This window comes from Diceros bicornis, chromosome 1 (assembly GCF_020826845.1).
Source record: "Diceros bicornis minor isolate mBicDic1 chromosome 1, mDicBic1.mat.cur, whole genome shotgun sequence".
In the NCBI taxonomy this organism is placed as follows: Eukaryota; Metazoa; Chordata; class Mammalia; order Perissodactyla; family Rhinocerotidae; genus Diceros; species Diceros bicornis.
The window spans coordinates 50,566,784-50,589,173 of record NC_080740.1 but is presented as its reverse complement, the minus strand read 5'-3'; the positions used below and the strand labels follow the sequence as shown (position 1 = coordinate 50,589,173).

At 38.8% G+C, this 22,390-nt stretch overlaps 1 protein-coding gene across 1 annotated transcript; it reads left to right on the top strand.

Moving 5' to 3' along the window:
- Window positions 1-2,433: 2,433 nt before the first annotated feature.
- Window positions 2,434-6,957, top strand: HINT1 (histidine triad nucleotide binding protein 1). Its single transcript, XM_058539865.1, has 3 exons — window positions 2,434-2,637; window positions 4,651-4,755; window positions 6,642-6,957. The coding sequence occupies exons 1-3, from the start codon at window positions 2,527-2,529 to the stop codon at window positions 6,804-6,806; spliced, it is 381 nt and encodes a 126-aa protein (XP_058395848.1). The 5' UTR covers window positions 2,434-2,526; the 3' UTR covers window positions 6,807-6,957.
- The last annotated feature ends 15,433 nt before the right edge of the window (window positions 6,958-22,390 follow it).

Genomic DNA, 22,390 nt, shown 5'->3' with positions numbered 1-22,390 from the left:
TCCCTCTTTCACTTATGAGGGCTCCTTTGATTATAATGTGCTCACCTGGATAATCCAGGAATCTCTCCACCTTAAGATCCTTAACTTAATCACATCAGCAAATCTCCTTACCATGTATAGTATTCACAGGCGCCAGGGATTAGGACATGGGCATCTGCTTACCACACCCAGTTAGGGTGAAGCTTGTTAATAAGGTTGAAATGAAAGGAAATGAAGCAGGAGAAGCAGCCATGGGTTTGATCACATAAACTGAGGCAAGGATTTTGGATTTAATTCTGTGATGAAATGCCTTACCAGCAGGAGAGTAACATCATCATTTATATTTCATAAAGATCATTTTGGGTGCTGTGTGGCAAATTGCCTATAGTGGAAGCAGAGAGGCCAACTATGAGGCTGTTGAAGTACTCCACGCAAGCTACGACAGTGGCTTGGATTAGAGTGATGGAGTAGAGGAGGTGAGAAGTGATTAGATTCATGATATGCGTTGAAAGTACACAAAGAGTTAAGGATGATTTCAAGGCTTTTGGCTTGAGTAATTGGGTGATGGTATTACAGTAGAATTAGAATGCAGCAGGAGGAGGATTTTTGTTTGTTGTGGAGGGAGTAAGAATAAATTTCAAGTGCCTGGTAGACATCCACATGGAGATGGTGAGTAGGCAGTAGTATGTACCATAGACCAATCTGGAATTAAGGGGAGAGGTAGGCCAGGAGATAAATACTGGAGAGTCATTGCTTTGTAGATGATAAAGCCTCAGATTTCGTGAAAGGAGACCATATTATTTATTATCTAAGTTAGCACATATTTTTTTAACTTTTTATTTTCACAATTTCAGTCTTACAGAAAAGTTGCAAGAATGATAGAATTTGCATATACCTTTCACTCAGATTCCCCAAATGTTAACATCTTAACTACAATTGCTCTATCCTTTTACCTATTTATCTATATATGGACATATTTTTTTTGTATCTTTTTACTGTTTGAGAATGAGTTGCAGACATGATACCCCTATACTCCTACATACTTCAGTGGGTTTTTTCCTACAAAAAAAGACATTCTTTTACATGAGTGGTTCTCAAAATATGGTTCCAGGGCCAACAGCAACCGCATCACCTGGAAACATGCTAGAACCTAAACTATAGGGCCCCACCCCAGATCAACTGATTTTGTTAATTTTGCTGTGGTTATGTGAGGACATATTAACATGACTTTCAAAACTATTATCTAATTTAAAGGCATTATTTAGATTTTGCCAATTGTCCTAGTATTGTCTTTGATAGCAAAAGTACCAAATGGGACACTTTTGAGAATAAAGGAAGCCACTATCACTAATTTCACCAAGACAAAGTGGTAAAGTATAATCATATAGGGCAGTCCAGGAGGTATAGTTAATTTTTCTTAATAAGGACACTTGGAGATTAAGTGTTACCTAGAGAAGAGGGCCAAGAACAGAACCCATTGAGAGATCTGGAATAGGAGGCTCACTTGAGGGAGAATAGCATCCAGAGGTAGGAAAGTGAAGACCATTACTGAAAAGAGGGAATGGTCAACAGTGGCAAACGATGCCAAGAGGTCTAGAATGATGAGAACTGGAATTCCCTAAAGGATTTTGTAACTGGAGGTCCTTAGTGACCTTGACAAGAGGGAAATGGGTTCAAAAAAGAAAGATGAGAAAGTGCACACAATATATAGAAAATTCTTTTAAAAAGGAGCCAAGACATGGAGGGATACCTGGGGTTAAGGAAAGTTTTGTGCCTTTAAGGTGGGGCATCTTACATTATGTTGATCACTGCTGGGAAAAATTCTTTGTAGATAAATCCACGGAGGTTTACAAACTACTGATGCCTAGGTCTCAACCCCAGAGTCTGATTTAATTGATTTGGCATGCAGCTAAATTCACAGAGATTTTTATTGATCTCACAATAGTTTATAATATTGTGAAATTTCAGTTGTACATTATTATTTGTCAGTCTCACAGGGATTTTAAAAAGCTCCACAAGTGATTTTAACGTGGTCAGGTTAACAACCACTGCTACAGGGAGAAAAAAATTGATGCAAGGAGCGCTTACTTGCTGGAGCCAAGACCTTATGTAGCTGAAAAATGAAGCCTTACGCTGCTTCAGCCAGCAAACATGGCCAGCACTGCTTGGATTATCAAATCTTTTCAGTTATAGTATGCAATGTTTTCCTACAACCGTCCATAAGGCAACTGAAGAAGGGCTTACACCAGTCACTCCACTCCCCGAGACGAGAAAGCGAGAAAGGAAAACAATCTCAGCCTGGCTCCCTGGAGGCTGGGATTAGGCACCTCCCTTCCGCCGGGTCTCACCGGGCCGTTTGCCTGGGGCTCGGGCACGCCCACCGCACCCGAAGCGCCGGTCGTCAGTGCGCACGCGCAGGACCACCTCAGCCGCGAGCAGCGGTCCTCGCGCAGGCTTGGCCGCGCGCTCCCGCCCTCAGCCTGTTCCCCCGGCTCCTCCCTCCTCCTCGACCTTTGCTCGCGGTGGCAGCGCGGGAGGGACGCCGAAATGGCAGATGAGATCGCCAAGGCTCAGGTCGCCCGACCTGGTGGCGACACGATCTTCGGGAAGATCATTCGTAAAGAAATCCCAGCCAAAATCATTTTTGAGGATGACCAGGTAGGCACGAGGCGCCCGTGGGCTGAAGCTGGGCAGCCGCCCGTGGACACGGGGGTTTCCCACGGAGGGAAGGGAAGGGTCGGGCGGCGCTGCGCAGACGGGAAGGGACCGGGCCGCCCCGCGCGGCCTCTGCCACGGGCCCCCAGCCAGCGGGCAGGGCCGCGGCCGCTCCGGGGCGGCCTGCCGGCGCGTGCCGGCGCTCCGGTTACGCGTTATCAGCCCCGGGCGCGGGCCAGGCCACCGGGCACCCGCGGGGCCCGCACCGCGGGGTCTGGACGCGCGTGGGCGGCGCGCCCGGCCCTCGGCGTGGGCGCCCGCAGGCTCCCCCTCTGCCTCGGACCCCGCCGGTGTCAGGAATCGCACAATCTCGTCAGCGCTGTGCCTGACAGCGAGAAACCCGATCGCGCCTTGACTGGCGCCCAATCTCCGCGATCTCCCGCGCACAGCCGGCCTGGCCCGGCGTTCCCGGGCGCGGCGTGGCGCTGGGGGTCGGGGCGCGCGGCCTCCGGGCGGCGGGGGCGCGCGGACGCGCTGGGCCGGCCGGTCAACCCCACCCCCGCCCCCCGCGGGCTGAGGCCTCCTGAGGCAGAAGTGGGCCCCTCCCGGGAAAAATGGTTCTTTTTGTATTTGATAGGAAGGAATTTTATAACTAAGAACGTAGTTTTTGTTGACATCATTGTAGGTGAAATTCTGTTTGAGAAAGGCCGAGTTGAGGTGACTTGGCAACATCTTAGTGTAAAATATTTAGTGGGCAGTCGTGTATACATGTTTGAATCTCAAGTAAAGCTGGGCAGGAGGTTGATTGAATTAGACAGAAAAAGGTTTGTAAACTTTTTGTTAAATTAACTTGAAGAAATATAGAATAAAAGAAACATTCGTTTAATGCTACTAGTAGCGTTTTTAGATTCAAAACGTTATCTGAGATTTAATTACATATTCCTCGAGGTGAATTTTATTTAAATACCTTTATCACTAGTTAGAGAAATTGTTTTGTTTTAGAATATACCTGTTTCTGTTTAGGTACTTTCAGTTGTGTTTTATAAATGATTGGTGAAATACTGACTTTTGAACAACCTAAGTCCAACAGTGTAACAGCATAAATCAGTGTAAATGATACAGCATTTTGTATGGAGTACTGAACAGAATGACTCCTGAGCTAGATAAGCAGAGATAGGTTCTATAAAGCAGCTTCCACCTCCAGTAGAGAACAAGAGACACAAAAACATGCATGTAATTTGTCTAAATGCTACTTAGTCTCTTCATTTCTACAAAAGAGAATAGGTATATTTTTTAAATAGTTGAGCAAAATGGGAAGAAAAAGGTATTAATCAAATACCAGACAAATAACGTAATTACAAAACCAATCACTGCAGTAAAGGAAAAAAACCAGAAAATTGTGCAGTCAGGGCTCCTGGCCTAGGAAAGGTGGGGAGGGGAATCAGAGAAGATTTCCTTCAGAAGTGAAATGTATGCTGAGAGCTGAGGAGTGAATAGCAGTTTAAGTTAGACAGAAGTTGGGGTGCAGCGGGGGAGAAGATCATTGTGGTAAAGGGAACAGCAATTGAAAAAGCCCTGAGGGTGGAGAGCGATGAAGGACACTGGCTTGAGCATGACGAGTTGCAGGCGATCGGACTGGAAAGGTAGACAATGATTAGCATGCCTTATGTCTGCTCATCCTTTGGATCTCAGTTTAAATGTCACTACCTCAGAGTGGGTTGTCCCTGACTGTGCAATCTAAATCAGGTTTTTCTGTGGTAATCATTTATTTCACCCTTTACTTTTCCTTTATAACATGTAGGATCTTTGGTTAATTATACCTTTGTTGAAAGTCAGTCTTCCCATTAGACTGTAAATTTTGTGAAAAGGATCAGGGGATCACATGTATTGTGTACGCTTCTGATTTCCTAGTATCTACTGCAGTGCCTCCCCTGGGGTTAGTGTAAAAGAATGGTAAGTAGCCTGCAAGATGAAGTACATACTAAAACTTTGATTTTTTCCCCCCCTTTTCTCTAGTGTCTTGCTTTCCATGACATTTCCCCTCAAGCACCAACACATTTTCTGGTGATACCCAAGAAACATATATCCCAGATTTCTGTAGCAGAAGATGATGATGAAAGTGTAAGTAAATTTACTAAAACAATTTATTTTCTTGCTTTTTAAATTGGAAGACTAAATTTTGACATTAAAGTGATGTTACTTTTTCATTTTGCTAAGGGCATTCACTACTGAGGAAAAATAAAAAATCCTTAGTGCTTCAATGCAATATATAAATAGTTGGATTTTTTTAATTGGATATAATTGACATATATTAGTTTTAGGTGTACAACATAATGATTCGATACATGTATATATTATGAAATGATCACCACAGTAAGCCTAGTTAACATTTGTCACCACAAATTCTTTTTTTTTTTTGTGAGGAAGATCAGCCCTGAGCTAACATCCATGCCAATCCTCCTCTTTTTGCTGAGGAAGACCGACCCTGAGCTAACATGTATTGCCAATCCTCCTCCTTTTTTTTTTTTTTTCCCTTTTTCTCTCCAAAGCCTCAGTAGATAGTTGTATGTCATAGTTGCACATCCAGCTAGTTGCTGTATGTGGGATGCCGCCTCAGCATGGCTGGACAAGTGGTGCGTTGGTACGCGCCCAGATCCGAACCCAGGTCGCCAGTAGTGGAGCACGTGCACCCAACCGCTAAGTCACGGAGCCGGCCCGATGTCACCACAAATTCTTAAGCAAAAAGAGTTCTAAGCAAGGATTAGTTGATGAGACTCATTTTTCCTCAACAAAGAAATAGTATAGGAGAGAGGGTTCAATGACTCTTCTTCTATTAATGCTGTTAAAGGAAAGAAAAATAAGTATTTGGTTTTGCTAGGAGGTACAGGCCTCAATTAAAATTTTTCCTAATGCTCTTGTGGTAGATTGTATAATTGTTCATAATTACTCACTGGTCTTCTTTAGGGGTGCATTATACTTCCTGCCTCATTGATGTCAGGCCTGGTCATATGACTTGATTTGGCCAATGAATGCAAACAGAAGGGATATTTATCTTTTGAGTAGAAACTTGACGAGCTAGCACCTGGTTTACCATGTTCTCTCTTCCCTCTGCCACTATGATCATATAGAAACAGCTCCATCAGCCTGGGTTTCAAAGTGAAAAAGATGTAGAATATAGAGCCTAGTCAACTTGTGATGAACATATCTTACTAAGCATGAGAAGTGTATTTTTGTTGTAAACCAGATTTGGGGATAGTTTGTTACCACAGTATAAACAAACCTATCCTAATTGATACACTCTCCTATAATAAGAAAGCAAGATATTTTGCTTTATTAAGAAACCTTAAATATCACTTGGAATATGATTTTAAAATTGTTTTAATTGAGCAGTAGATTTATATCTCTAATATGTTTATTGAAATTAATAATGAATAAATACCTAATCTTAATGGGTTTTTAATTGTAAATTATGTTGTATTAGGATTAAAAGAGTTTCCAAATATTTGCCCAAAGGAATATGTTTCAACTTGGCAGGTTTTTTTTTTTTTTAATATTTTGTCTCTTTTAAAAAAAATTTTTTTATTGATGTCATAATAGTTTATAAGATGGTGAGATTCCAGTTGTACATTATTATTTGTCAGTAACCATATAAACGCGCCCCTTCACCCCTTGTGCCCACCCCCCAACCCGCTTCCCCCTGGTAACCACCAAACTGTTCTCTCTGTCCGTGTGTTAAGTTTATATTCCACATATGAGTGAAGTCATACAGTGTTTATCTTTCTCTGTCTGGCTTATTTCACTTAACGTAATACCCTCCAGGTCCATACATGTGGTTGTAAATGGGGTGATTTTGTCTTTTTTTATGGCTGAGTAGTATTCCATTGTATATATATACCACATCTTCTTTATCCAATTATCTGTCTGTTTTTTAATTTAATGTTTCAACTTGGTAGTTTGCAAGAAGCTGTAAATTGCCTGTGCTTAAGAAGCTTTTTTTTCTGTTCCAGCTTCTTGGACATTTAATGATTGTTGGCAAGAAATGTGCTGCTGATCTGGGCCTGAAGAAGGGTTACCGAATGGTGGTGAATGAAGGTGCAGATGGGGGACAGTCTGTCTATCACGTTCATCTCCATGTTCTTGGAGGTCGGCAGATGAATTGGCCTCCTGGTTAAGCATGTTTTAGGGATAATTTTCCCTTCTCTAGTCAGTGATCAAGTTTGCAAGTTCCAATATTTTAAATGGTACCCTTATTTTTGCCTGTTTATGGAGAGATTGAGAAATAATTAACAAAACCCATACACAATAAAAGATTGTTGCATGGTTTATGGTCTCTCTGAATTCTGTATATGATTTATTATTTTAAAAAATATATTTGTTGAAATGGATAAAGGTAGAGTTTGTAATTGGGGAGGTTTCTTGTTGTTTCTCCCCAAGGAGGACTCAACATATGTACGTTGTCATAATGGTGTGACTGATTTTTGAAGACAAATTGTAAGATTTCATAAATTTAGCTTTAGCTTTGAAATATCCTTTTAAGGTAAAATAATAGTGCAGGAGAAGATTTTCTCACCTAATTCTCTCATTTTCTAAGAATAAAGGAATATGTGGTGTGATTGATCCGGAAAATGATAGTTTTGGGTGTAGAAACAATGCTTTTTGTCCGGCCCACATGTTTTCCCTGGACTGTTGGGGTAATTTGGAAGGGATGAAAGTAGGTTTGTTACAGAATCATTGATGACCATGTGAAGCCATACATTGGTATTTCCTTGTTACGTAAACTCTGTCTGAATATTTATTATAAAGACTTGAAAACATTACTTAGAATTAACTTTCCAAATTGAAAACTCACTGTTTTGAATGTGTATGTGCACACTAACAAAATGTTTAAGTTGTGAATGAATCTGGCTATGTGGAGTTGGGGAGGGAATCTCAGAGTCTGAGTTCTCCTTATGTAGACTGACAGACAAACTTTTTGTTTTTAGTCTTGCCACGTACCCTAGTCTTTCTAGGGTTGTTCAGGACAATTAGTTTTGCCTCTTGGCTTTCCTTCATGTAGGCATTTTCCAGTTTCCAAAATTTATTTGATACTTGTCTGCTTCTGTCTCCTCTCATTCTCTTTGTGCTTATGGGTTCCATCTGTTTTTTGGGGGGGTGGGGTTAATATACATTTTTTTTTAATTGAGGTATAATTGACATATAACATTGTGTTAGTTTAGTGTGTACAACATAACGATTCGATATTTGTGTATATTGCAAAATGATCACCATAAGTCTAGTTAATATCCATCACCATACATAGTTAAAAAAAATTTTTTGTGAGGAGGACTTTTAAGGTTTACTCTCTTAGCAACTTTCAAATATGCAATAGAGTATTATTAACTATATCGCCATGCTGTACATTACATCCCCAATTCCTTCCAATTTTAATCTCTAAAAAGACTGTTTTAGTAGTGTTTGACACATTTAATTGAAAATTGTTATTCTAAATTTTTTATTTTGTTACTGATTTTTAAATATTTTGGGGGGGCGACTAGGGAAGTTGGCTGTTTATGTCTTACAAATAAGTTTTTCCCAATTGTCATTTTTTTAACATTTTTATGGTGTTTAAAATATTTGTATGGTTAATGTGTTAATTTTTTATTTCGTATTTTAAAAAGCCTTTCCCATCCCAAGGTGATCTTTTAAAATCATTCTTTTTTTTCCCTTGCACTTTTTTTTTTTTGTGAGGAAGATCAGCCCTGAGCTAACATCCATGCCAACCCTCCTCTTTTTTTTGCTGAGGAAGACCGGCCCTAAGCTAACATCTATTGCCAATCCTCCTCCTTTTTTTTATTTTCCCCCTTTTTCTCCCCAAAGCCCCAGTAGATAGTTGTATGTCATAGTTGCACATCCTTCTTAGTTGCTGTATGTGGGACGCTGCCTCAGCATGGCTGGACAAGTGGTACATCGGTGTGTGCCTGGGATCTGAACCCGGGCCACCAGTAGTGGAGCGTGTGCACTTAACCGCTAAGCCATGGGGCCGGCCCCTCCCTTGCACTTTTATGACTTTTTTTTTTTAATGGGGAAAGGTCTGGGGAGGAGTTTTGGAGGAATTTGTGCCACTTGTAAAGAATGTGAAATGAGAGAAGCATTTGCATTATGTATAAGAAGGTTGAGTCTGCTTTCTTTAGGCATATTATGTTTCCCACTGATTTTATCAAACCAGTGCTAATAAATCAGAGAGACAACCACTAAGTTGTCTTGCTTGTTGTGTCTGTGAACTTTCTGCCTTAAACAGACCTATGGTAGATATTCACCAAGCCTCATATGGTAACCAGTCTCCAAGACATCCGTGCCTCTGGTATTCACATCCTTGTGTAGTCTCCTCTCATATTGAATCAGGCTGGTCTGTGTGACCAGCAGTATGGCAGAAGTGACAGGGTATGATTTCTGAGGCTAGGTCACAAAGGGTATTGTGGCGTACACCTTGGAGCAAGCTAGCTGCTATAGCCAAAGACAGTCAGCCCACTGGAAAGGCCTATGTTGGGAGGAAGAGGCCTTCTGCCAGCAGCCAGCACTAACGTGTGAGCTATGAATAAACCACCTTGGAAGTAGATCCTCCAGCCCCAGTCAAGCCTTCACATGACTGCAGTCCTGGTCAACATCTGACTGCAATCTCATGAGAGAACCCAAGGAAGAACCACCTAGTTAATATGCTCGTGAATTCCCGACCCACAGAAGTTGAGAAATAATTATTTGTTTTAAGCCGCTAAGTTTTGGGATAATTTGTTACATAGCAATAGATAACTAAAACACCCTGTTTTCATATTTCCTTAGTATATAGCTAGACTGTATTTCCCTCTATCCCTTTAGCTATGTGGGGGCATATGCCTGTAGCCTGGACAATGAGATGTGTGAAGAACTGATGTATGCCGTTTCCAAGCCCCTGAAAAATCTCCCATGCTATACCCCATGCTTTCTCTTTTCCTTTTTCTGTTGGCAAGATGCACAAAGGATCCAGCAGAGGACATTGAGCTATGGATGATGGGAGCTTGAGTCCCTGAATGACTGAATGGAGCAGAGTTCCTACTCCTGACCCACATTGGACCCACTGTGTTAAGCCACTGAAATGTCAGGGTTTAGGTAACAGAAGCTAAGAATAATTACCATAATTAATACAAGATCTATGATTCAGGAGTGCTGGAACTTACTTACTCTTCTGCATAAGGTGGCTTGGGACTTTATCAATCATAGCATCCTATTTCATTATTCTTCTGCCCTTTGAATTAGCTAGGAGGCTGAGACTGCCAGGGTAAGCAGGGTTAGGACTTGGAGGAAACAATTGGGCTCATAAGCAGAGTGTAAGCCAGTTTCTGTGGGGGACCATAGTACCATAGCTTGATTGAACTGAGCTGAAAGGGAGGCTAAATGGGAAGCGACTTCTGTCTTTAACGTTAAATGTTATATTTCAGATCTGCAGTGATAAGTTCAGGCCATTCAAGGGACTTAGTTTGTCATTGAGATAATTTGAGTGAGCCACTGAGAAAATCAAAATGGTCTTTATCCTTTATTTTTAAAAATGTGTATTTTTCATTTGTTTAGTTATAATTAGCCTACATAATACATAAAAGGTTTAAACAAGATGGAGGCTAATTTTTCTCAAGCCCTGTTAAGGTAGCAATCCAGGGCTCTTGTGGCAGCTTCATAATATCAGCAAGAATTCAGGCTCCTATCTTTCTGCTCTGCTATCCTTAGCACTTGATTTCTATCCTCAGAGTCACTTCATTGAGGTCCAGTTGACTGATGCAGCTCTAGCTATCAGATCCTCCCATCGAAAAGGAAGAGGAAAGGAAAATGGCAAAAAGTTACATACCAGCATTATGTCCCTTTTTAAAAGGAGCTTTTCCCTCAACACCTACTTATATATCATTGGCTGCTTCAAGCTATAAGAGAAGCTGGGTATCTGTTGCCCAGAATAAAACTAGAAAGGACTAAAAGTGGAGTAGATGTTGAGAGAGAAGTCGCAGTCTCTGCTCCATCACTGCTTGCCAGTGTTCATGAGTGTGGAAAAGAAGCCACACATTCTTGAACTTTGCCCAAGTGCTGAAAAAGACTGCTCCAAGTAGCCACAATTTGGCTGTATTCACTCTTCCTCAACATTGTGTCAAGACCAAGAGGTATTTTGTTGACCATCTATTTTCTGTGAATAATAGCAGAGGGTGCAACTTTAATTCCAAGTAAATCTCCTTACTGCACTCATTTCTGGTGCTCTGTCATACTGATTACAATATATTTTCTTTCTATTCGCGTTATGACTTACAAAATAATAAGTAACTAAATTTTAAAAAGTTCTTTTCTTGGGGCTGGCTCGTGGCATAGCGGTCAAGTTTGCGTGCTCCACTTGGGCAGCCTGGGGTTCGCAGTTTCGGATCCTGGGTGCGGACCGACGCACTGCTTCTCAAGCCATGCTGTTGCGGTGTCCCATATAAAGTAGAAGAAGATGGGCACGGATGTTAGCCCAGGGCCACTCTTCCTCAGCAAAAAGAGGATTGGCATCAGATGTTAGCTCAGGTCTGATCTTCCTCATAGACACACAAAAAAGCTCTTTTCTCATGGCATTGGTTTTAGTTAAAGAGAACAAAAAGTAGTTAAGCCTTTCTCAAATGTGCACTGCAAGTATGCCAAGAGTTGATTCAAACACTGCATATCAGTCCTTTCATTTGTCTGTAAAGCAAACTGAGAGCAGCAGCTGATAATAGTAATTGCTTCTTGAATTGTTTTCTGTAATGTACAGGATCATTTAATAAAGAGATTTTTGCCTATAATAGCTCATTAAGCTTTCTGAGTGTATGTATTGTAATTATAGCCAGTTCTATAAGCGTCTCAGAAATAGTGTGACTTGTACATGTTTTTGTTTCTTTAGAGTGAATGCTGATATTTCTATGGCTGGTTTCTTTGCTTCATACTGAAGATTATTTTGCACTTGTCCTAGAAAAAATGCAGCCGGTTTAACATGGACTCATTGTACTTTGTTTGAAAATGACCTGAAAGCTTGGGTGGCTTCATGCTACTTTTTTAAAAGTCAAGATTATTGAGTCATAATTTAAATACAGTAAAAGCCACCCTTTTAAAATATACAGCTTGATGAGTTTTGACACATGTATATAGTTATGTATTCATCAACACAATCAAGTATAGAGTATTTTAGTCACACCAAAAAGACTTGTTAGGAGACCATTTTATAATCCATGCAAGAGATGATGGTAGCTTGGACCAGTATGGTAGTGATAGAGCTGATGAGAAATGATCAGATTCAGCATGTATTTTGAAGGTAGAACTGGCAGGATTTGCCAAAGGGTAAAATATGGGGGTAGGAGAAAAAGAAGAATCAAGGATTTATTATTTCTCAAGATTCTGCGGACCGAATGGGTGGTTTTTCTGCTGCTTTTGCCTGAGCTTAGTCATGTTTCTGTGTTTTGTTGAAGGTTGCCAAGTCCAAGATGATTCCACTAGCTGTCTCACAGTTGGTACTGGCAGTCAGCTGGGGTCCTTTGATTCTCCTTTGTATGGTCCCTTATTCTTCTGTAGGCTAGATCATGGTGGTTACATGGTAATAAACAATCCTAAACTTAGTTTAAAACAAAATTTATTATTTCTCATGATTTTGTGTGTTAGGCAGTTCTGCTTATCTCACCTGGGCTCACTCATGTAGGTTGGATGGAATGGATTCAGCCAGGACAACTGGGATGGCTTGGCCTCTTTCCATGTTGTCTTTTACCCCAAGCTTCTTCACAGCATAATGTTCTCAGGGCAGCATTTCAAGAGGGCAAAACAGATGCCACAAAGCCCCTTGAGGCCTAGGTTTCAGAACTCAACATCACTTCCACCACATCCTGTTGGTCAAATCAAGTTTAAAGGCCAGCTTAGTTTCAAGGGTTTGGAGAAATAGGTTGTACTTATGCGTGGGAGAAGCAGAAAAGTGACATTGCAAAGAGGCATGCATACTAGGATGGGAGGAAGATACAGCCATTAAACAATCTACCCCACCACCATTATGGTGACACGGTTACTTTATTTCTTTCCTCCTGCCATTAAGAATAATTGCTTCTGGGGCCGGCCCCGTGGCTTAGCGGTTAAGTGCACGCGCTCTGCTACTGGCGGCCTGGGTTCGGATCCTGGGTGCACACCGACCACCGCTTCTCCGGCCATGCTGAGGCCGCGTCCCACATACAGCAACTAGAAGGATGTGCAGCTATGACATACAACTATCTACAGGGGCTTTGGGGGAAAATAAATAAGTAAAAAATTATTAAAAAAAAAAAACAAACAAACAAAAAAGAATAATTGCTTCTGTATCTCCGTGTGAAGAGAGTGTATAGTCATGTAACCATCACCACATGTATGAACCACCACATTGAGTTCATACTTCCTAAGAGAAGACAAGGACTCCTAAGGTGTTAACCTGGGGCCACATCACCTCGTAGGCTGCAGAATAGCCCATAAATGGCATATCAGCTTTCACTGTGGTGAGGCAGTCTGGTATCCGTGGTAGCCAGTGTGTAAAGAACTCATAGACTCTTATAGAAAGGGATAGTGGGTGTGGCAGGTACTCGGAAGCTTTCCTGAAGGGGTCAATACAGGTACCTTGCTTGACTGGTACAGTGTACCTGAAAAAAGGTGTAGCACATACAAATATCCGCCTATAATTCAAGTATGCAAGAAATACACCTTTTTTTGATTTTCTTTAACAACTTATTTTCTGTTTTGAGTCTCTGATCCATCATGGTGGAAGACTCTTAATTTTAGTCAATTTAAAGTTTCCGCCTCCCATTCCTGGGGCTGTACCTAATTTCTGGGGGGTCTTATATAGTGTCATGGCATTAGGAGGGCCTATCTAGGCCTCTTTGTCATTAGTCTCTACAGTCTACCCGAGACTTTTGTTATTTCATTTAATCCTTATTCATTGATCCCTGTAGCTGACATTTTGTAATAATGATGACTGTGATTATGGTAGTAATTATGATAGTTTTAACAGCAATTGCTATTTAGTGCCTACTATGAGACAGGCATTGTGCTGTGTGTATTAAATATAGTATTGCTAAAAGACAAACAACTCTGTGTACATCTATTACATCCTGCAGCATTTGCTCAGAGAATTATATGTGTAATGGACACTTGTAATTATTTATGTCCAGCATTTGAACTCCTTTCCTATTTCAGGGATTTCTTGCCTCTCAAAAGAGAAGTGAAAATGAACAGACACCTAGAACTCTAGCTCCTCTGCCAGATGGGGTGTAGGCCCTTGACTTAGGCTCTGCCAATCAGATGCACTCATCTGGGATTTTGAATTTGAAACTAATGACACAAAGAAACAAGGACAGTGGAGACCTCTTTCTGTTGTCAGTGGCAGCAGCATCCAGTTGGCAGGCACAACAGTATCTGTGTTGCCAGCCACTGGATCCACTATTGAATACCAGGGATGACAACGGTGCAAACTGTGGTTTCTGTGTTCAGTGGCAGCAGTGGCAGTGCCTCAAGAGACTAGCTCTCTGGTTCTATTTTTGAGTGTGGTATTATCTGCATAGCTTCTTTTTATTCTTGCCTATTTTCCCAGTTATTCTGTGAGCTATCCATCAAATATTGTTTCAAGAAATTAAGTGCTGGATAAATTTTTACCAGGAATTGTTGTAGGCAATAGATTCTCAGGGAAAGGTGGGGTGGGGTGGTGGAGAGCTGAGATTAGTTATTTGGCCTAGTTTGGGGTGAAGGCAAGGAGAATTCAGCTAGCATTAAGGAATTGGATTTTCACAGCCCACGGTAAATAGTAGCAAAATAGCTAATTACATCATTTCACGAATCACTTGTACTGATATGCCAATTGAAGGCATGTTTGGGCTTCCAAGTGCTACTGCTATGGACGATATGAAGGGTAGGCAGAATTCAAAGACTGTGGAGGTGTTGTGATTGCTTCTAATATTGAACATTTTAAAGAAAGAACGACAAGCTAAGATTTCTAGATTATTAGCTTGAGTTACCAATTGAAACTCAAGGACTTTCTATGACTCTACTATAAAAATCTATAAGAGATTTTCTCAAGACATAAGCTCTTGCAACTGAAGAAGTGAAAAGTTGTAAGCCAAGCACAACGTTTGATCCTCAAGGTTGTCAAATTTTATTAGTTTAATTCATTAGTTTAATTCATAGCCTTGAGTATTATGAGGAAGTTAGGATATTCATCAGGAAAGGCTAGTATCTGAATACTTGGAATGAGCTATATCAGAGAATTTGGCTGACTCAGACCACCCCAAATTCCCAACCTACTGAACCTCCCTTGTCAGCTGAAGCAGCCTCTCCTCTTGTGTGGAAGCTGTTCTTGCCTGCTTGAAGACCTTTTCTCAATTACTTCTCTTATATACTGCAGCTATTCTTGTGCCTCACTCTTTAAAAAGAAAAGGGAACTCTCTCATGCTTAATCCTCTCCCTTCCATGCACCTCTTATGTTTCTTTCTCTGCAATTATTTATCAGAAGGTCCCAGGAGATCCTAAGTGGTACATTGGAACCATCCTCAGAACTGCAGAAAGAGAAGTTGCCAGGCAAAGCTAGCACTTTCTACTATTGACGGGGATAGAGAAAGGCTGGAAACACCCAAAAGTTAATAAACTAAAAGTAAATAAAAAAAAAAGGTAGAAAAGTAGAGCCTAATATCAAATGCAAAGAGAACCAAATGAAATCAACTATGTATAAATATTAAAAACATAAATACATAGAAAATATAGTTCAAGTTACTTTTTTTTTTGTGAGGAAGATCAGCCCTGTGCTAACATCTGCCAATCCTCCTCTTTTTTTTTTTTTTTTTTTTTTTTTTGCTGAGGAAGAATGACCCTGGGCTAACATCTGTGCCTATCTTCCTCCACTTAATATGGGACGCTGCCACAGCATGGCTTGCCAAGTGGTGTATCAGTGCATGCCGGGATCCAAACTGGTGAACCCTGGGCCGCCGCAGTGAAGTGCGTGCACTTAACTGCTTGCGCCACCGGGCTGGCCCTAATTCAAGTTACTTTTGAACACAGCACACTGACTCTATATCCTTAATAGGATAAATTCTAAGGACAAGGACAGCTGCAAAGAAATCTTGATCACTGCCTCATGGGCTTGCTGTTGGTGTTATATTGTGTAACTATGTTTGTGTGTATTGTAGGATAGAGGAAGTGAGTCAAGATATTGGTGTGAATGGGAATTAGAGTTTTCACTGTGGGAGAAGGGAGATAAATACATGGAACAGGAAAAGGCCAGAAAGAACCTAATGAAGTTGAGAAGTATCAGTATACACTGATGATTTTAAAAAAGTCCTAGCTTTGTCCACTATGAAGGCCTAGTAACAATAAACACTACCTAACACCCAGCTCTTGGTTTTTAAATACTTTTCTCAACTAAAAGTTTCCTTGAAAAAATGGCTAATTCCAGGTGTGGGGCAGGGAAAGTACAAGGTGAGCATGGGATATCTTGTGCCTGTAAGCCAGGCAGTGGGAATTGCTCAAAGGCTGATGAGGTCATGTCAGAAGGACACAGGAATTGGATTGAGGGGGCTCTACATGGGCAAATTAGGGATAATTTGAGCATAAAAATAATTAATAATGGTCATAATACAGGACAAATAAATCTGTGAATCTATATTGATATGAGAGAGAGACAGGCTTTTTTTCCCAAACAAAAGTGCCAACTAGTAAATGTAGAAGAAATGATCAAATGAAAAATAACACCATTTTGCAGCTCACAATATAATAAATGATTCAGGCAAGGATTATCAATGCATGCTAATATCATTGGATGAAAAATTTTGTGGGACATTGTCTCAAAGTGTCACTTCCAAATTACTTACTAATTACAAAAGGGGAAAGTGTATATTTACAATGAAGAGATCTGGTGGTCAGCACATTAAATATGTGACCAAAAAGATCATCACCAATAGTTATGCAATAAGAAGTACACAATACCATCTAGGTATTATTCTTGCAAGAAATATTTAATCTAAATCTAATAATGAAGAAATCAGATAAATCCTCAAATCCAGAATGTGGGACATTTTATAAGAAAATTGAGCTGCACTTTTTAAAAAAGTCAATGTCACGAAAAACATCAATACCACCACTACCAACATCATGAACAACAACTACCATCACAAAAAGGTATGAGAACTATTCTAGATTAAAAGATGCCAAAGAGATTTAACATAATGCAATGTATTTATAATGATTGAATCTTGGATTTAAAAACAGCTATAAAAGACGTTTCTGGGACAATTGGGAAAATTTGGATATAAACTATATATTAGATGACATCATTGAATTGTTAATTTCCCTAGGTGAGTATTTATGTTGTAGTTTTATAGGAGAATATCCTAATTTTTAGCAGATACGTGCTGGAGTATTTAGGGATAAAGTGAAGTGTAAGATTGTCCGCAATTTACCCATTACTGGTCACTCCCCATTTCCCCCCAAACTCACTGACCCCCTCAGCCCTGGGCAACTACTAATCTATTTTCTGTCTTTATGAATTTGCCTATTCTGGACATTTCATATGAATGGAATCATACAGTATGTGGTCTTTTGTGACTGGCTTCTTTAATTTAGCATCCATGTTGTAGCTTGTATCAGTACTTCATTCCTTTTTATAGATATATAATATTCCATTGTTTGGATATGCCACATTTTGTTTATCCACGCATCAGTTGATGGACATTTGGGTTGTTTCCACATTTGGCTATTATGAATAATGTTGCTATGAACATTCGTGGACAAGTTTTGCATGTGGGTATATATTTTCATTTCTCTTAGGTATATAACTAGGAATGGAATTGCTTATATGGTTACTTAATTGGTCGTATGGTTAGTCTATGTGTAACCTTTTAAGACACTGCCAAACTGTTTTCCAAAGTGGCTAAATGAACCATTTTCCAATCTCACCAGCTGTGTGTGAGGGTTCTAATTTCTCTATATCCTGGCCAACACTGCCTTTTTGATGATAGTCATCATAGTGGGTGTAAAGTGGTATCTCGTGGTTGTGATTTGCATTTCCCTGATGGCTAATGATGTTGAGCATCTTTTCATGTGCTTATTGACCATTTATATATCTTTTTTGGAGAAATGTCTATTCGGATCATTTGCCCATTTGAAAAATTAGATTATTTATCATTTTATTATTGAGTTATAAGAGTTCTTTATATATTCTGGATACTAGACCCTTATTAGAAATATAAATTGCAAAAATTTTCTATCATTCCCTGAATCATCTTTCTCTTTTTTCATGGTGTCCTTTGAAGCACAAAAATTTTTAATTTTGATGATGTCCAATTTACTTTTCCTTTGTTGCTTGTATTTTTGGTGTCATATCTAAGAAATCATTGCCTAATCAAGCTCACAACATTTTACACCTATGTTTTCGTCTGAGTTTTATAGTTTTAGCTCTTATATTTAGGTCTTTGATCCATTTTAAGGTTTTGTATACAGTGTGAAGTCATTGTTTTACATATGGCTATCCAGTTGTCCTGGTACCATTTGTTGAAAAGATTATTCTTCCCTCATTTGTCTTGCCACTCTCCTCAAAAATCAACTTACTGTAAATGTGAGGACTTATTTCTAGACTCTCAATTCTATTCCATTGATCTATATGTTTATCCTTATGCCAGTACCACACTGTCTTGATTACTGTAGCTTTGTAGTGAGTTTTGAAATTGGGAAGTGTGAGTCCTGTTCTTTTTCAACATTTTTTTGGCTATTCTGGGTCCCTTGCATTTCTATATGATTTTTTAAAATAGGCTTTATTTTTTTAGAGCAGTTTTAGGTTCACAGCAAAATTGAATGGAAAGTGTGAGAGTTCCTATATACCTCCTGCCCCCACTATCAACATCTTGAACTAGAGCAGTACATTTGTTACAATCAATGAACCTACAATGACACATCATTATCACTCCAAGTCCATAGTTTACATTAGGGTTCACTGTTGGTGTTGTACATTCTATGGGATTGGACAAATGTATAATGACATGTATCTACCATTATAGTATCGTACAGAATAGTTTCACTGCCCTAAAAATCCTCTGTGCTCTGCCTTTTCATCCCTCCCTCCCCACTAACCCCTGGCAACCATTGATATTTTTACTCTCTCCATAGTTTTGCCTTTTCCAGAATGTCCTATAGTTGGAATCATATAGTATGTAGCCTTTTCAGATTAGCTTCTTTCACTTAGTAATATGCATTTAAGTTTCTTTCATGTTTTTTCATGGCTTGATAGTTCATTTCTTTTTGGTAATGAATAACATCCCATTGTTTGGATGTATTACAGTTTATTTATTCTTTCACTTACTGCAGGGCATCTTGGTTGCCTTCCAAGTTTGGGAAATTATGAATCAAGCTGCTGTAAACATCCATGTGCAGGTTTTTGTGTGCACATAAGTCTTCAGCTCCTTTGGGTAAATACCTTGGAGCATGGTTGCTGTATCATATGGTAAGAGTATGTTTAGTTTTGCAAGAAACCACCAAACTGTCTTCCAAAATGGCTGTACTATTTTACATTCTGACTAGCAATGACTGAGAGTTCCTGTTGCTCCACATCCTCACCAGCATTTGATATTGTCAGAGTTTTGGATTTTGGGCATTCTAATAGGTGTGTAGTTGTATTTCATTGTTATTTTAATTTTCAATTTCCTAGTCGCATATGATGTTGAGCATCTTTTCATATGCTTATTTGGCATCTGTCTATCTTCTTTGGTGAGATGTATTTTAAGGTTTCTTGCCCATTTTTTAATCGGGGTGGATGTTTTCTTATTGTTGACTTTTAAGAGTTCTTTGTGTATTTTGGATAACAGTCCTTTATCAGATATGTTGTTTGCAAATACTTTTTGTGAATACAGAATACTTGTTGGGATTGCACTGAATGTCTAGATCAAGTTGGGAAGAACTGACATCTTGATGATATTGAATCTTCTTTCCATGAACATGGAATCTCTTTCCATTTATTTAGTTCTTCTTTGATTCCTGTCATCAGAGTTTTGTAGCTTTCCTTATATGGATATTATAGATATTTTGTTAGATTTATACCTAAGTATTTCATTTTTGGGGGGTGCTGATATAAATGGTATTGTGTTTTTTATTTCAAATTCCACATGTTCGTTGCTGGTATATGGGAAAGTGATTGACTTTTGTATATTAACCTTGTATCCTGCAACCTTGCTATAATTGCTTATTAGTTTCAAGAGTTGGTGTTTTTTTTTTTGTCAATTCTTTCCAACTTTCTACATAGACAATCATGTCATCTGCAAACAGAGACAGTTTTATTTCTTCCTTCCCAAAGTTTACATTTTACTTCCTTTTCTTGTGTTATTGCATTAGGTAGGACATCCAGTATGATGTTGGAAAGGAGTGGTGAGAGGGGGCATTCTTGTCTTGTTCTTGTTCTTAGCAGGAAATCGTCTAGTTTCTCAACCATTAAGTATAATGTTAGCTGTGAGTTTTTTGTTGGTATTCTTTATCAAGTTGAGAAAGTTCTCCTCTATTCCTAGTTTGCTGAGAGTTTTTATTATGAATGGGTGTTGGATTTTGTCAGATACTTTTTCTGCACCTACTCATATGATGCTGTGATTTTTCTTTAGCCTGTTGATATGATGGATTACATTAATTGATTTTTGAATGTTGAACCTGCCTTGCATACCTGGGATAAATCCCACTCGGTCATGGCGTAGAATTCTTTTTACACATCCTTGGATTCGATTTGCCGATATTTTTTTGAGGATTTTTGCATCTATGTTCATGAGAGATACTGGTCTGTAGTTTTCTTTTCTTATAAAGTCTTTGTGTGGTGTTGGTATTAGGGTAATCCTGACTTCATAGAATGAGTTAGGGAGTACTCTCTCTGCTTCTGTTTTCTGAAAGAGATTGTAGAGAATGATATAATTTCTTCCTTAAATGTTTGGTAGAATTCACCAGTGAATCCATCTGGGCCTGGTGCTTCTTGTTTTGGCAGGTTATTAATTATTGATTCAGTTTCTTTAATAGATATAGGCCTATTCAGATAGTCTATTTCTTCTTGTGTGAGTTTTGGCTGATTGTGTCTTTTGAGCAATCAGTCCATTCCATTTAGGTTATCAAATTTGTGAGCAAAGAGTTGTTCATAGTATTCCTTTATTTATCTTTTTGATATACCATGGGGTGTGTAGTGATATCCCCTCTTTCATTTCTGATATTAGTAATTTGTATCTTCTTTTTTTCTTAGTTAGCTTGGCTAGAAGCATTTAGTTTTATTAATTTTTTCAAAGAAACAGATTTTCATTTCATTGATTTTTTCTATTGATTTCCAGTTTTCAATTTCATTGATTTCTTTTCTAATTTTTATTATTTCTTTAATTCTGTTTAACTTGGATTTAACCTGCTCTTCTTTTTCTAGTTTCCTAAAGTGAAAGCTTAGGTTATTGATTTTAGATCTTTCTTATCTAATATATTCAATGCTATAAATTTCCCTCTGAGCACTGCTTTTTGCTGCATCCCACAAATTTTGATGTTATACTTTAATTTTCATTTAGTTTAAAATATTTAAAAATTTCTCTTGAGATTTCTTCTTTGATCCATATGTCCCTATGAATTTTTGAATTAACTTGTCAATTTCTGCAAAGAAGCCAGTTGGAATTCTTCTTCTTCGATGAGAATAAATAACTTCAAATGACTAAAAGTATTTTGGAGCCAATGTAATGGCAGTTGAGGTCTACAATATTTTCCACCTTTATCTTCATTCTCGCTCTGGATAATGCACTTTAAAACAAGAATGATTGCTAAATGATTTGCAGTTCTTACCAGTATTTTTGATGATGTATTACAAAATACATTCGGTTACTATTCTTTCTCATATTTCTTCTCTATATGGTATATCTGTCCTGTTGGGAATAGCACTAACAGCTCCTGAAAATAAAACAGCTCAAAACATCACTAGCTATAAGATTGATAAGAATCTTACTCTTGAGAGCAACAGTTTATCCTTTTTAAATTGTACTGTTGTCAAATCACATTAGACACTTATATTTGGCTACATAGTACAGGTTTTGTTCAAAAGAGCATTAGGTTTTTGCTAGATTGCATTTTGTCATTCAGTAAAACTTTTTTATGGAACACATTTTTGTTAATAAAGAAAATAAATTAGATTCTACTTCAAGAGGTCTTTCTCTGGATTTTTGTTAATGCTGTGAATTAAAAAAAAATCTGCTATAATAAAAAGGAATTGCATTGATTTTCCTTTCTGAAATTCAGGAAATTCCTCATTCAATTATTTGTTTGCTATTAACTACTATTAGGCAGAAGACAGAAGATAAGGGAATGAATTCTCTTCCTGTTGGAAATAATTGAGCAAGTTCTACATATAGTATATGTTTTGCATCTTATATTATTTTTACTCCATTGAATATGGCTATAAATGAATTCAGAGAAAGAAGATGGATATAATAGAATGCTCATGTTTGCTCAATGGGGGATATAATCCTTCTTAAGATCAAGATATTGTGTTTGTGTCTTTAAGATTTGGTGTGTTTAGGATTCTATAAAAACTTTTGTTATTTACTCTTTTGAAATCCTAATGAATAGCATTTCTCTTTGGAAAATATGAATTACCTGTATTGAGGTCTCCAAAAGGACCCCCAATAAATGGCACCCCTCTTTCTTAACTGAGTTTTGGATAAATTGAGGAAATAAAAGATTAAAGATAGGGGCCAAAATTTTGATTACGTCTTGGTTATGG

Bases quoted from the DNA above. Each gene is read 5' to 3' on its own strand.
- HINT1 (XM_058539865.1), top strand. From the start codon at position 2,527: ATGGCAGATGAGATCGCCAAGGCTCAGGTCGCCCGACCTGGTGGCGAC. The intron at 2,638-4,650 runs GTAGGCACGAGG...CCTTTTCTCTAG, and splicing joins TCATTTTTGAGGATGACCAG to TGTCTTGCTTTCCATGACAT. The intron at 4,756-6,641 runs GTAAGTAAATTT...TTTCTGTTCCAG, and splicing joins CAGAAGATGATGATGAAAGT to CTTCTTGGACATTTAATGAT.